Here is a 16,714-nt window from a genome sequence, read left to right on the forward strand (position 1 = left end):
GAAACATAAAAGCATGCATCAATTCTAAAAGATAATACTAGAACTAGCTAATAGTTCTTTCTTACCTAGATTCTTCCATAACTGCCTTTAGTTACTTATTCAACTTAAAGTGTTTTAAGCACCTACTATGTATACTCTAATAGTAAACCCAAGAATATATCAAACAAAATAGTGGACTAAAATACTAAACCAGCACATAATTGAATCATACAGTGAGTCAGTGTTATTAAGTGCAATTAAAAACTAGAACTTTTAACAGATGTCCTTATGAAAGAACATAAACATCAATAATATCTGAAAGAACGAACTACCTACGTGTTAATTTTTGTTTAACCTATTAGTTTTGGGTTTTGCCATAACTGTAGTAAAATTGACTTTTTAGTAAAAACAGTTTTTATTTGAAACCATGACTGCTTAATGTTGACATAGATATTAATTTTACCATATAACTCTTACCACCTTAATATTTTTCTCAACAAAATATTATATTAAGATATGTATAGGGGCTTCCCTGGTGGCGCAGTGGTTAAGAATCTGCCTGCCAGTGCAGGGGACACGGGTTCGAGCCCTGGTCCGGGAAGATCCCACATGCCGCGGAGCAACTAAGCCCGTGCGCCACAACTACTGAGCCTGCACTCTAGAGCCCGCGAGCCACAACTACTGAACCTGCATGCCACAACTACTGAAGCCAGAGTGCCTAGAGCCCATGCTCCACAACAAGAGAAGCCACCGCAATGAGAAGCCTGCACACCTCAAGGAAGAGTAGCCCCCGCTCACCGCAACTAGAGAAAGCTTGCGCGCAGCAACGAAGACCGAACACAGCCAAAATTAAATAAATAAAATAAATTTTTTTAAAAATTAAAAAAAAGAACCTTAAAAAAAGTATAAATACCATATATAAAATAATTGAAATTATACTGCCATATAACTAGAAAGATTCAAAAGCAGAGTAACAGAACAAAATAGTCTTTTATTTACTCAAGTAGCAGTTTGAATCTCTCTTTGCTGATAAATATGTAAAAAACTTGACTGCTTTTGATCAAAGAGTATCCAAAAAAGGTTATCTATAAAGACTATATTTAATCTTGCATTTCAGCTGTCACTTGAAACATAGTGACAATTGCCAAAAGTTTTTAATCTAAGTTCATATTCTGTAATTTTAAATCAGTATTACCCAGTAATTCCAGCCCTGGTAATTTATTCTAAGAAATTATTCAAAAGAATAACAATGTTCAGGGCTTCCCTGGTGGTACAGTGGTTAAGAATCCGCCTGCCTAATGCAGGGGACACAGGTTCGAGCCCTGGTCCAGGAAGATCCCACATGCTGCGGAGCAGCTAAGCCCGTGTGCCACAACTACTGAGCCTGCGCTCTAGAGCCCGCGTGCCACAACTACTGAAGCCTGCGTGCCTAGAGCCCGTGCTCCACAACGAGAGAAGCCACCACAACGAGAAGCACACGCACCGCAACGAAGAGTAGCCCCCACTCGCTGCAACTAGAGAAAGCCCGTGGGCAACAATGAAGACCCAACACAGCCAAAAATAAGTAAATAAAATAAATAAATTTTTTTTAAAAACTTAAAAAAAAAAAAGAATAACAACGTTCACTGCAATATTACTATCAAGAAAAACTGGAAACAACCTATACGGTTCAACAACAGAAATGACCATGTACATTTGTGTACCTAAACTCAAAGGGAAAAATGAGAAGATTTAGCAATCAGTAAGGTGTTTATAAGTCTTCAATGTAAAAGAAGAAACAAAAATAGAAAAACTTTATCTCCACTGTCATAAAACCAAGCAAAACTCTTTATGAATAAGGAAGCTAGAAGGAAAGCCCGTAAACATATGTCATGGCTGTGCTTTTATTTTTACTTCTTTTACTGTTGGTATCATGTTAGGCAATTTTAAAATTTTTTAATAGAATTAGTATGTAGGAAGACATTAAATATGGCAGAGAAACACCATTTAAAGTTAATACATACCTTAATAAAATTTGCATTGATATAGTCTGAATCTTGAGAAGGAGTCTTTAAAGTCAACTTAACTCGGCTGTGATCAACTACAAGAAAAAAAAAAGGATTTCATAAATTATGACCCATTGGCAGACAGGTTTTTTTTCTAACAAACCATAAACAAGATTAAATAAATAACTAAAATTATTTACTTTGAAAAATAATGAATGGGACTTCCCTGGTGGCGCAGTGGTTAAGAATCCGCCTGCCAATGCAGGGGACACAGGTTCAAGCCCTGGTCTGGGAAGATCCCACATGCCGCAGAGCAACTAAGCCCGTGAGCCACAACTACTGAGCCTACTCTCTAGAGCCCACGAGCCACAACTACTGAGCCCGTGTGCCACAACTACTGAAGCCCATGCACCTAGAGCCTGTGCTCCGCAACAAGAGAAGCCTCGGCAATGAGAAGCCAGCGCATCGCCACGAAGAGGAGCCCTGGCTTGCCACAACTAGAGAAAGCCCGTGCGCAGCAACAAAGACCCAACGCAGCCAAAAATAAATAAATAAATTAAAAAAAAAAAAAAAACAATGAATGAAAATTGACTCTAGGTACCAGCAGGGTAATTTCTAACATATTGACAGGAAGTCTGATTGTAAAGCTGTGTTTTAAAGTTGGAATCAGAATAAATCTCAGGAGCTCTTTTAAAATACAAATTCCTGGGCATCGTCCTAGATTTACTATACAAGAGTCTGAGGTTTAAGTGTCTACAGTTTTTAACAAGCATACTAGGTGATGAACACTAACCATTTATACACAAATACATTTGCCAAAGTTCTTGTAAGGAAATCTAACTTTCATATTTCCCAAGAAATTAGAAAAATTAAGTAAACTGTGACAAATAAATGAATTAAGATGATGTATGAAAAGTGCTCAATACTGCACTTCACCAGTGATACTTATTATTAGGTAATCTCCACTTAGGGTAAAAAAAATCTTTACAAGAAAGTCTCAAAATATAAATTTTATTAATTTTATAAAATTATGTAGTTTTATTTTTAAAATAAAGGTAATATCACTATGATTTTTAAAAATTAGATCTTAAAGAAAGATACAAGATGAGACTTCCCTGGTGGTCCAGTGGTTAAGAATCCATGCTCCCAGTGCAGGGGGCCCAGGTTCGATCCCTGGTCAGGGAACTAGATCCCACATGCCGCAACTAAGAGCCCACATGCCGCAACTAAAGATCCCGTGTGCCGCAACTAAGACCTGGCGCAGCCAAATAAATAAATAAATAATATTAAAAAAAAAAGATACAAGATGAAAAGTGAACTGCCCCTGTCCTTGAATTCCAGGGCTCTCTCTTTTCCAAAAAAGACACTATTAAAGTTCTTTTTTCATTCCGAAATTTTTATGCATATACCTACTTTGAAAAAGCAGACAAATACAATCATACAAACATGTTGTTCTGAACCTTGTTACTTTTCAGTTATCAATATATCCTAGAACTCTTCCCAGAGCAAAAACAGATCACCTTACTCTTTTTTAATGTTACATGGAATCCATTATATGGACGTTTCATTATTTATTTAACTAGCTACACTACTGTTGGGCCATTTTTTCTTACTAGACACACTACTACAATGAACACTGCAGTACTTGTATCTATTACCGGCAGTACGAGAGGGTAAGTTCCTAACAGAGGAATTGCTACTTGCCTTCTAAAAGGTATATACCAACTTATGCAAGTGTTATTAGTAAGAGTAACTAACTGGGTGTTATCATACATTTTAATAGTTGACAATCTAAAAAATAAGACATCAGACTTGCATTTCTTGAATTATGCAAATGGTTGCATATTTTCATATAGTTGTTTGTATTTCTTTTACCAAAACTGCTTGTTTATACCCTTTGAACATTATCCCCATATGTCTATGTTTTCCTACTGATTTATATGAAATCTATATAAACAGAGAAAAATCAGCCCTTGGTCATAGGTAGTGCAGATAGATTTTTTTTTTAATTATTTATTTATTTATTTTTATTTTTAGCTGTGTTGGGTCTTCATTTCTGTGCAAGGGCTTTCTCTAGTTGCAGCAAGCGGGGGCCACTCTTCCTCACGGTGCGCGGGCCTCTCACTATCGCGGCCTCTGTTGTTGCGGAGCACAGGCTCCAGACACGCAGGCTCAGTAGTTGTGGCTCACGGGCCCAGTTGCTCCGCGGCACGTGGGATCTTCCCAGACCAGGGCTCGAACCCGCGTCCCCTGCATTGGCAAGCAGACTCTCAACCACTGTGCCACCAGGGAAGCCCAGATAGATTTTTTTAAAACTTTTCATTTAGAACTAATTTTAGATTTACAGAAAAATTGCAAAAATAGTATAGAGAATTCTCATACATCCCTCACTCATCTTCCCTTAATGTTAACATCTTACTTACATAACCATAGTACAGTTATCAAAATGAGAAAACTAACATTGTTACAATACTATTAATTACACAACAGACTGTATACAAATTTTACCAGTTAAAAAAAAGTATATTTTTTCTTTCCAGGATCCCACAATACACTTTGTTATTATTTCTCCTTACTCTCTTCCAATCTATAAAAGTTTCTTTGACTGATTTTTTTCTTCTGACTGGAATGAGGTTATGCATTTTCTCCAGAACAGCAGAGAACAATCATGTGTCCTCAGTGAGAAGACACACCAAGGGGTTCATGAAGTCAGTATGTCATGTTACTTGTGAGGTTAACCTTGGTCTTGGTTAATTTGGTGTCAGCTGGTGTCTCCACTGTGAAGTTACTATTTTTCCCTTTGTAGTAAATAAATATTTGGGGACATACTTTGGGCCTATGAAACCCTAAAGCAGTAGGATTATCTAAGATTCATGGTCTCCAGATTAGAAAGGGCCATAACATGTAACATGCCACTATCATTTTGGTCCTTTCTAATCCAGGGACAATGACTACTAAAGGCAATTAAAATACAAAAAGACATACAGAAATGGTAACAGATACAAATAAACTTCTTAGCAAACTTTTTAAAAGGACAACTAATGAATAACTAATTTATTTGCCAATGACCCGAATTTTATACATTAGTACAAAGGCCCAGTTCTGCCGATTTCATTTATTTATTTTTGGTGAAATTTTCTTTGGAAATTTGTAGGAAGAGATATATAAGAAAGACACAGTAGCTTCCAATTAAAATTATGTATCTCCTTACCATGTTTCCAGGAAGGAGAATGTTTACATGTTTATCAATGCTTTGTTTCTTATTTCACTCCATCCTACATGTCTTTTTTAAAAGCCATTTGGGATAAGAAATATACATATAAAAAAATCCTATGCTTTGGGTAAATGACAATAGAATAATTCAGTAGTTAGGACAATGACAGTTAAGTAACTATACGAAGCTTCCTCTCAACCATGTTTGCCAGAAATGATGGGTCCCAATTAATTACCCTTATTCATGTGGCATGTTAGCCTCTATTCAAAGTATCTCAAAGCCAGAGACTTTGTACAACAGTTGGTTTACCATTGGATCCTTAATAAATGTTTTGAGGATTGTGAATACAAATGAGAACAGTGGCTCCCAAATGATAGTCAAGACTTGTGCCAAGCTGCTTGCTACATGAAAGCTGGGAATTTTTTTCGAATTTTCTGTGATGGAAAATTTTATGCATATACAAAAATATGATAGTATAATGAATCCCCATCTATCCATTACCCAACTTCAGTAATTAACAGTATTTTGCCAATCTTATTTCACCTATGGCTAATCATACAGCAGCTGGGGACTGGGAAAAGCAAATTAAAATGCAAGATTTCCAAGTTGCATATTCTGCAGTAACTTTGATTCAGTCAGTTCAAGATGGGGCACAGAAATGGCTTTTTTTTTTAAATGAAATAATGCCCTTTGCACGCAGCAACATGGATGGACCTAGAGATTCTCATACGAAGTGAAGTTAAGTCAGAAAGAGAAAGACAAATACCATATGATATCACTTATATGTGGAATCTGAAATACGACACAAATGAACACATCTATGAAACAGAAACAGACTCACAGACATAGGTTACAGACTTGTGGTTGCCAAGGGGGAGGGTGGCAGGGGGAGAGAAGGACTGGGAGTTTGGGATTAGCAGATGCAAACTATTACATACAGGATGGATAAACAACAAGGTCCTACTGTATAGAACAGGAAACTGTATTCAATATCCTGTGATAAGCCATAATGGAAAGTAATATGAAAAAGAATATATAACTGAATGACTTTGCTGTACAGCAAAAATTAACACAACATTGTAAATCAACAATGCTTCAATAAAAATTTTTTAAAAAGAAATGGCTTTTTTTAAAACTCTAAAGCACAGGCAAATTTTGTAGTCACTACTTCATACTATATAATCATAGTATATATATATTTTTATAATTTTTTAAAATTTTATTTATTTATTTTTCATTTATTTATTTATTAGGCTGCGCTGGGTCTTTGTTGCAGTACAGGCTTAATTGTGGTATGTGGGATCTTAGTTCCCCGACCTATCTATCTATCTATCTATCTATCTATCTATCTATCTATCTATCATCTATCTATCTATCTATCATCTATCTATCTATCTATCTATCTATCTATCTATCTATCTATCTATTTATTTATTTATTTATTTAGGCTGTGCCAGGTCTTTGTTGCGCGGTATGTGGGATCTTAGTTCCCCAACCAGGGTTCCCAGCAATTGAACCTGGGCCCCCGGCATTGGGAGCACGGAGTCTTAACCACTGGACTGCGAGGGAAGTCCCAATCATAGTACATTATTGAGAATTTAAAAATCAATATTATGCTGTGTATAACACATAATGCATATTTTAATATTCTTCATTGGTGCTGTTATTAAGCATAAACATGAATAGAAATAATTTAAAGAATATTAAAGAAATGAAAACAATCATTCCTCTCCATGGTTTTGCAGACTGCCTCTACAATCTCCCAAGAGCCCAATTCCAAATAGATAAAACCAATATTCACTACACAAGAGGCTCTTTAAAGTAGCCACATTTTTTTCTTGAACAAACATCAACACCTATTGCAACAACAAAAATATATATTGTCGCCTCCAAGGAAACACACACCTATTGATAAATCCTAGGTCTGAGAAATAAAAGGATCTCCATAATTAATATTGGGATAGGCAGAACACCCTGATCCATCACTTCTAAAGGCTAGCCAACTCAGTTTTAGCCCTTTTCAACAGACAAAAGGACAGGTCATCCTTGACACAAGAGTACCTAGAAATTTCTTAATTGTAAGACTAGCCTCAGCGTTCTACCATAAAATAAACCAAATCTCCAAGATGGCTTGAGAAAAAACTAAGTGATCTCTGAATAGTGATGAAATTACTTTTAATGGATCAAAAGCAAGGATGTCTGCTCTTGCCACTTCAAGCTAACATTATACTAGAGGTTCTAGCCAGAGCAATAAGGCAAAAAAGACACTCAGATTGGAAAGGAAGTAGTAAAATGGTCATTAGTTGCAAATGACAAGATTCTGATATGTAAAAAATCCTAGTTTTCACAAAAAAATACTAAACTAAATACTAAAATAAATGAGTCCAGGGCTTCCCTGGTGGCGCAGTGGTTGAGAATCTGCCTGCCAATGTAGGGAACACGGGTTCGAGCCCTGGTCTGGGAAGATCCCACATGCCGTGGAGCAACTAGGCCCGTGAGCCACAACTACTGAGCCTGCGCGTCTGGAGCCTCTGCTCTGCAACAAGAGAGGCCGCGACAGTGAGAGGCCCGCGCACCGCGATGAAGAGTGGCCCCCGCTTGCCGCAACTAGAGAAAGCCCTCGCACAGAAACGAAGACCCAACACAGCCAAAAATACAGAAATAAATTAATTTAAAAAAATGAGCCCAGGGAGGTCAGTGGATTAAAAAAAAAAAAAAATCAATATGCAAATGTAAATTGTATTTCTATATACTAGTAATAAAGAACTTGAAAATACAATTAAAATAATTCCATTCACAATACCATAAAGACTTTTTAAAAAGAAATACAAGACTTGTACACTGAAAACCATAAAACATTGCTGAGAGAAATAAAGAAGATCTAAATAAATGGAGAGAGACATTCTATATATATATTTCACACCTTCTTTATCCATTCATCTGTTGATGGACATTTAGATTGGAAGAGTCAATATGGTTTAAGATGGCAGTTCTCCCTAAATTGATCCACAGATTCATCAGAACTCTTATCAAAATTCCAGTAGGATTTTTTGCAGAAATTGACAAGCTTATCTCACAATTTATATGGAAATGCAAAGGACTCAGAAGAACCAAACCAATTTTTTAAAAATAAGAACACAGAAAATGTAACACTTCTTGCTTTTAAAACTTACTATAAAGCTATAATCATCAAGACAGTGTGATATTGGCTGAAGAATAAGTCAATGAAATAGAATTAGGGGTCCAGAAATAAACCCTTACATTTACAGTCAGATGATTTCCAACAAAGGAAAGAAGGCAATTCAATGGAGAAAGGATAATGTTCAACAAATAGTGCTGGAACAATGGCACATGCTCAAAGATTATTTTAGACCCTTACCTCACACCATATTAAAAATTAACTCAAAACGAATTATATACTTAAATGTAGGAGCTAAAACTATAATACTTCTAGGAATGAAATGAGAAAACATAGGAGAAAATCTTTGTGAGTTTGGATTAGGCAAAGAGTTCTTGGATTGAATATCAAAAACATGATCCATAAAACTGATAAACTGGACTTCATCATGAAAATTAAAAGCTTGCACACTTTAAAAAACACCATTAAGAAAAGACAAGCTATAAACTGGGGAAAAAATTTGCAAATCGTAATATCTGAAAAAATACTTGTATCTAGGGTATATAAAAAACTATTATAACTCAACTTTATAAAACTTTATAACTTTATAAAAGTTATGAACTTTTATAACTTTTATAAAAAATCAATTTTAAAAGACTACAAATGATTTGAAGGGACTGTTCACCAAAGACAGTATACAGTGGCTAACAGAACATGAAAAGATGCTCAACATCACTAGTCATTAGGGAAATGCAAACTGGAACCATAAGGAGATACCTCTATTATTCTAGTGGATGTATAGAGATACCTCTACACATCCACTAGAATAATTATAATCAAAAAGACTGTCAATAACAAGTGTTAGCAAGGATGTAGAGAAACTAGAACCCTCATACACTGCTGGTGTAAAATGGTACACAGCTACTTTGAAAAACAATTTAGCAGTCCCTTAAAATGTTAAACATAAGCTTCTGGGACTTCCCTGGAGGCGCAGTGGTTAAGACCCCATGTTCCTAATGCAGGGGGCCAGGGTTCGATCCCTGGTCAGGGAACTAGATCCCACATGCATGCCACAACTAAGAGTTCGCATGTCACAACTAAGGAGCCGGCGAGCTGCAACTAAGGAGCCCGCGAGCCACAACTAAGGAGACTGCAAGCCATAACTAAGACCAAATAGACCCAGGGCAACCAAATAAAATTAATTAATTAATTAATTTAAAAAAATAATTTAATAAAATAAACATAAGCTTCCACAGACCCAGAAATTCCATTCCTAAGTATCTACCCAAGAAAAATAAAACCATATGTCCATACAAAGATTTACCTAGAAATGTTCATAGCAGCATTATTTATAATGTTCATCAACTACTGAATGGATAAACAAAATGTGATAGCCATACAATGGAATACTAGTGAACAATAAAAAGGAATGAACTACATACTAATATATTATACAACATGGATGAATCTCAAAAACATGCTAAGTGAAAAAAGCCAGACACAAAAGACTACATATTGTATGATTACATTTATATGAGATTTCCAGGAAAGGAAAATCTAGAGATGGAAAGCAGATTAGTGGTTGCCTGAGGCTGAAGATTACAAACTGGCATAAGTGACCTTTTTGGTGTGATGGAAATATTCTAAAACTGTATTGTGTTGATGATTGTACAACTCTATAAACTTTTTTTAAAGATTGCTTTCCATTTATAGTTATTACAAAATATTGGCTATATTCCCCATGTTGTATAATACATCCTTGAGCATATCATACACCAATAGTTTATCCTTCCCACCCCCGCCCCCATATTGCCACTCCCACTCCCCGTAGCCACTAGTTTGTTCACTATATCTGTGAGCCTGCTTCTTTTTTGTTAGATTCACTAGTTTGCTGTATTTTTTTTAATTCCACATATAAGTGATATCATATAGTATTTGTCTTTGTCTGACTTATTTCACTTAGCATAACGCCCTCCAAGTCCATCCATGTCGCTGCAAATGGCAAAATTTCCTTCTTTTTCATAGTTCAGTGGTATTCCACTATATCTATATCTATATTTAAAATACCTCTTTATCCATTCATCTGTTGATGGACACTTAGGTTGCTTCCATATCTTGGCAATTGTAAATAATGCTGCTATGAATACTGGGGTGCTTGCATCTCTTCAAATTAGTGTTTTTGTTTTTTGTGGATATATACCCAGAAGTGGAATTGCTGGGTCATATGGTAGTTATATTTTTTGTTTTTTGGGAAAGCTCCATACTGTTTTCCACAGTGGCTGCACCAATTTACATTCCCGTCAACAGTGTACAAGAGTTCCCTTTTCTTAAAATGGGTAAATTTTATGGTATGTAAATTATACCTCAACAAAGCTGTTTTTAAAAATATACCATACCTGCAAGCACTGGGCATGCTAAATACTCAAAGGAAATTGACAATTTACATTATTCTTATGATAGTAAGAAAACATTATCTCTAAATACTATTACTTTCAATATAGTTTTCCAAATTAAAATGACTAGAAATTTATGGGAAACTGACTTATCAAACCTTAAATAACTTAAAGGGAAAAAGGCACTGCTACTCTGCCTATAGCGCTGTAATTAAGAGCTCAGGCTCTAGGGCAAGGTTTCCCAGCCCCAGCACTACTGATATTTGGGCCTTGCACGGTTCTTTGTTGCGGGGAGGCTGAAGCCTCTGTATAGCAGGATGCAGTAGCGTCCTTGTCCTCTACCCACTAGATGCCAGTAGCAGCCTGCTCACCCCACATCCTAGTCGTGACAACCAAACCACCTCCGGACATTGCTAAATGTCCCTTCAGGAGCAAAATCACTGTAGTTGAAAATCAGTGCTCTGGGTACAAACTGCCTGGGTTTAACTTCTCACCACCCTATTAGCTGTGTGACAAGGTATTTAACCTCTCTCTGTCTCAGTTTTTCATCTGCAAAATGGCATATAATAGTACCTACCTCATAGTTTTGTTGTGATGACTATGGTAAATAGTCCATTTACTATGGAAATTGGCAAGCAATACAAACCAAGGTTTTTATTTTTCAGAGGGGCAGTTGAACAGCATACCACTGACCTTCCCCCTCTATCTCTATTTAAAATCACAAAGCTTCCCCCTTCTATTCTCAATTTTCTCTATGTACCTCCTACTATATTATTCTCAGTAGCACTAATTACTATGAGAGAACATAATATGTTATTTGAATTAATTGTCCATCACCTTGACTAGAATATAAGCTCCACGGGGGCAGGGAATTTTGTCAGTTTGTTTCCTGCTGTATCTGCAGCACATAGTATATGCTCAAAGTTTTTTATAAAATTAATGAATGAAACACAACATATGAAAACAGAAACCTGAAGCTATTTGAGATTCATTTCCCCAGATGATAGGAAAAGAAGGTGGAGAAACTGTCTCTTTAAGAGTATGTGCATTAATTACAGAGCACAGTAAGAGGACCTTAAGATTATATTGCTTAATTTTAAAAAAACTGTCCAGAAACCTATACTATTCACTATTCTGAAGTGGACTGGTAAGAAAAGTAGAGTATATTTTCCAAAAGCTTAATGAATGGTTACTATATACCAGGGATAATTGTAAGCATTTTACATGCACAAAATAATCTTTAAAAGTATTATTATTTTAATCTCCATTTTGAAGATGAAGAAACAAAGGCACAGAGAGGATGAGTCCAAAGTCACAGACAGCAAGTGACAGAACCAGGATTTGAACTTCCAGAGTCAGAACTCTTCACCATTATGCTATGCTGCCGCTTTGTAATAATTTTGCTACTACCAGCCACCCGCAGATCCCACAGCTGAGAGTAAAGCTGAACAACAATAGAAAGATGAAGGATTAAATTTATGCAAAGAAGACAGTAAGAAAGAGAGGGAAGGAGACAAGAGAGAGAGGAGGCAATTTGAAAAAGGGATATTAAGGAAGAAGAAAATTTCAAAACTAGGGACTGGTCAATGACATCAAAATAGTTAACAGAAAGGAATAAGCACTAAAAAAAGACTACCAAATATGGCAATTAAAGTCATTGGGAAATTTATCAAGGACATTTTAGAAGAACAAGCTTTAGGAATGAATGACATTTTGTCAATTGTATCTCAATAAAGCTAGGGAAAAAAGGATGAATGGAGAGTTGAGGGAATGGTGTCATGGAATGTATATATTTCAAGATACTTGAAGGAAAAGAGAAAGACTACTGGTAGCTTTAACAGATAGCAGGTATGATATAAATTTTTACTTTATAAAATGGGGACCCTTATGTATGCATGCTTTTAGAGGTAAAGGTATTTTGCTAGAAAACTATGCTATTTAAGAATATAATTATACTATCGTTATTAGAATATGATGTTATCAGTCTTAGGCATGCCCTCAGAGATACCCTCAGATATCATATTTAGACTACTAAGAACAGCAGACACACAGGCATGAATCATCTTATGGTTCATTTTTAATGCATAATTAATCAATTAAGGTTCTTATTGTTAATAGACAATAGGTAAGAGTTAATATTTTTAGCATTTTACAAAATGTATTCAATTATACTTATTGAATTATGTCTGTATTATTTTATTTTAACAAAATAACTTCTTTGAATAGGGAGTCCACAAAAGGTATTTTTACTTGGATTTTTCAGTATTTAAAAGTGAGTTAGTATCAGAGTAATTGTGATGCTTAAAGAAAAATTAAACAATAAAACAACTACAACAACAAAACTATTATCAGAAGGAAAGGCAAGCACAATCACAAATTATCATTTATTTATTTAGAATAAAGCAAGTTTAGGCTATAAAACTGCTAATTAGCATTTCCATTTGTTCCATTAATGGCATTTCAAACTTACATGGCAGTATGTCCTTATATCTGTTCTTTTTAACATTTTCTTCTTTTTCTCCAGTGGCTGTGGGATAAATCTTTTCTGTTCTATACTTGGTTGACAATCTTCTTAGTCGCTTAAAATCAAAAAAAGAAAATTCAAGTTCAGAAAAACATTAGTATTTCAAAATTTTAATGAAAATTTTAATGATAAATAGCTCTTCATTGAATTTTGCTAACCCTGATTCCTCACAACTCATTTTCTTGTTTTTCTAAGTTCACAATATCTCCCTACCCCTTAATAATTAACCCTAAGATAATTTCATTTTTAGCATAAGTGCAAACATAAGATTAATACTCCAAACAGCAGTAAAAAACAAAAGGGGGGGGGAACACTAGAATAAAAGTAATTTTATTTAAATAAATCATTAATACACTGAATAAGAATATTTAACTCAGGGTCTCAAAAAGCAAATTTGAAAATCATGCCTAAAAGATTATGTACAAGTTTCTTTATTTCTTCTCTCAATAAACCGTGAGCACCCATGATGTGCAAGCCTCCTTCCAAGGCATAAGCTAACAGTTACTTATAAGACACTGCAAAACAAAGTTCTCTGATATTGAATTGGAAATGTCTAACAAAGACCAATTCTGCTTATTCACTGCACTACAGAAGTGGTTTGTGAGTTAGTGACAAATTCTTACCACATATGGCGATAGGGATGTTCTTTGGGCTGGAATATTTCTGCATGTCAGTAATACACTTCCTGCTTTCAGAAGCACTGAAAGTCAGCATTGTGAATTGTTTAAATTCACTACTCAACTACATTGCTGAAATTTAATTTCAAAGGAGCCTACTTTCTTCCAGGCTTAAAGACATATTGAAGGCATTCTAGTTTTACTATTCAACAAAATTATTAAATACAAATGAAAAAGAAATCTGGTAATGTTTAACTTTTTCACCATTTTATTTTTGTTCCTTGTGATGCTAATAATTAAGCAACTAAGAATATTATGTCTATATTTTTAAAAAATCACAGATAGAACTTTAATTCAAGATCCTTATTCTTATATTGACATACTTTAACATATAACACTTGAAATAATCTTAAAATAGACCCTTACACATAGAATAGTAAGCTTTCTGTTCTTCTCTGAAAAACTACTAAACTTTATCATCACAATCTTAGAGATCTAAAGCAGGAATATTCATTTTTAAGATGAAAAGACTTAACTAGAATCTTGTTCTGTACTGGCACAATGCCAAAGCAAAATTCTCCACATTTATGATGTTATTTCCTGTAGTAATAAAGTTCTCAAAGTATGTAGGTGTACTGGGGGTAAAAATTGTATTTACAAAGTAAATGGGCTGTTCGTGAGGGTGAGGGAAAACCAGAACGTTGATGCAATACTGGTAGAAAAGAACATTAGCACAACCCCTAAGGAGGGTAATTTGTCAACTACAAATACACATAACCCTTTAACCGAGGAACTGCACTTCTACAAATTTGTTCTCTAGATAAATGGCACACACTCATGAAATGATGTACACACTAAGTTATTTATTGCAGAATTGTTTATAACAGCAAAAGACTGCAAAAATTGGAAAAGACTATTAATAGAGGACTGGCTAAAAAGATGTTTCATTTATACAATCAAATATGACATATGTTGAAAACAAATGAGGAAGCTCTTGATATACTGTGATATGGAAAGATCTCAAAAATATATATTAAGTGTAAAAAAGCAGAGAACACAGTAGTGTATATATAACTATTGGTGTTGAAAAGAAAAAAAATGCATTTGTATTTGCTTGTACATGTGCATAAAACATCTCTGAAACTATTAACAAAAGTTGTTGTCTATGGGAAAGAGAATGAGTTGCTATAGGAAATGGATGGGAAGGAAACATTACTATACGTCCTTTCATACTTTTTGGATTACATGAATGCATTACCTATTCAAAAATAAAATGTTAAAAAAAGTAAAAGAAAAGATTATTCATAATTTCATTATTCCACATTAACAAAGATCCTCCCAGTTACTAACATATATATCTCACATATTTAACCAGAATTTTTGCATTTTCTCTGCTCAAAGATTTTCATCTTTAAATATAGTACCTTAAAGTATTACAAAATATTCTATGTGAATGTGACTAACAGAAGGATATCAATCCAAACAGTTGCAGAAACACAGGGGGAAAGGAATATAACTTAGGTAACTGTCACTGAAAACACACACACACACACACACATACACACATATAAAAAAACTACAAAGCAAAGGGAAGAGGGGATGAATTTAATTATAAAATGTAAATGCACTTCTGGAATATCTGCTGCAAACACTCCAAGCATTTCTTCTTTTACAAAACAAATTATGTTATTGAGAAATGTGCAAAACAAAGTTTTTATAGAAAATGACTTCTCATTTCTCATATAATGAAACTTAAGAACACTTTTGTGTACAAATATATATCTAATTTGAGTTTGAATTTTTATACATTCAGTTTTCTTAAAGACCAGCACAGCATGGGATGCCTTCTACTGGCACGGTTCCAATGAAGAATGTTCTATTAAAATAAGTCTACATAAGTAGTGTACTTAGAAATTTTCATACCCCTTAGAGATACTAATCTATGATGTAGTATAAATAAAACAATGGTGGCCTATTAAACATAAAAACTGTTTTGTACTTTTTAAAAAATTGGCATCAAAAAAATTCTACCCAACTGTATTGAAAAGATATCCTCAAATAGGAACTTATTTCCTAACAAAAAGATCAGCTTTATAGTTAGTTGCTTGAATTAAAATTCTTGATCTGACACTCTCTGGCTATAAGACACTGAATTAATTTAACCTGTGTCTCATCCTCTGTGATCTGAGGATAATGCCTACTACTCTCACCAAAGAGCCTGGCATGAAAAAATGGGCTCAATAAATGTTAACTATTACTACTGAGTAATTACTGAAACTCTTTAAATGTTATTTGCTACTACAGATTTCTTTCTTTCTTTAAATAAAACCTTTCTTAGATCAGAGATCAAAAGGAGTCACATATTCTAGGCCAATTTGTTTGCTTGGGAGTGTTGAGTATTTTAAAGCATGCTTCATTCATATTGTCAAATTTGCGCATGCTTCAGAATCACCTGGAGGGCTTGTTAAAAGGAGGATTGCAGAGCCCCACCCTCAGAGTTTCTGATTCGGTAGGTCTAGGATGCAGCCTGGGAATTTGTATTTAATGAGTTTCCAGGTGATGCTGCGGCTGTGCCTGGGGGCTGTGCCTGGGGGCTGTGCCTGGGGGCTGTGTCTGGGGGCTGTGCGTAAGAACCGCTGGCATAAGGTATGTTCAAGAGGAAGGAGTATGGTGATGGACTGCATGGAGGAATGGATGTTGATTTTCAACAATTCTTAGATTCCTCTGGATTTTATGTACAGATTGGCAGCATTGACAATTTCTGAAAAGTGATTAGGGATTTTTCTTGGGAGGAGGAGCACGGATTAGTGATGAAGAAGGAAAAATGTAATTATCAAGTAGCAAAAAAAAGGGATGGGGAGGAGATCACTGTTCAGCAGCAAGT

General features: G+C 35.0%; 1 protein-coding gene across 4 annotated transcripts in view; it reads right to left on the minus strand.

The window, feature by feature from the left end:
• The window catches only part of PTPN12 (protein tyrosine phosphatase non-receptor type 12), a 90,510-nt gene that overhangs the window by 44,335 nt on the left and 29,461 nt on the right, over positions 1-16,714 (minus strand). For all 4 annotated transcript variants that reach the window (XM_036863323.1, XM_036863321.1, XM_036863322.1 and 1 more), the window contains 2 exons: positions 13,160-13,268; positions 1,983-2,059 (listed from right to left, as the gene is read on the minus strand). In XM_036863323.1, coding sequence (XP_036719218.1) covers positions 1,983-2,059; positions 13,160-13,268 — 186 coding nt within the window. The remainder of the gene's footprint in view (positions 1-1,982; positions 2,060-13,159; positions 13,269-16,714) is intronic.

The sequence above is a fragment of the Balaenoptera musculus genome, chromosome 9 (assembly GCF_009873245.2).
Source record: "Balaenoptera musculus isolate JJ_BM4_2016_0621 chromosome 9, mBalMus1.pri.v3, whole genome shotgun sequence".
NCBI classification, from domain to species: Eukaryota; Metazoa; Chordata; class Mammalia; order Artiodactyla; family Balaenopteridae; genus Balaenoptera; species Balaenoptera musculus.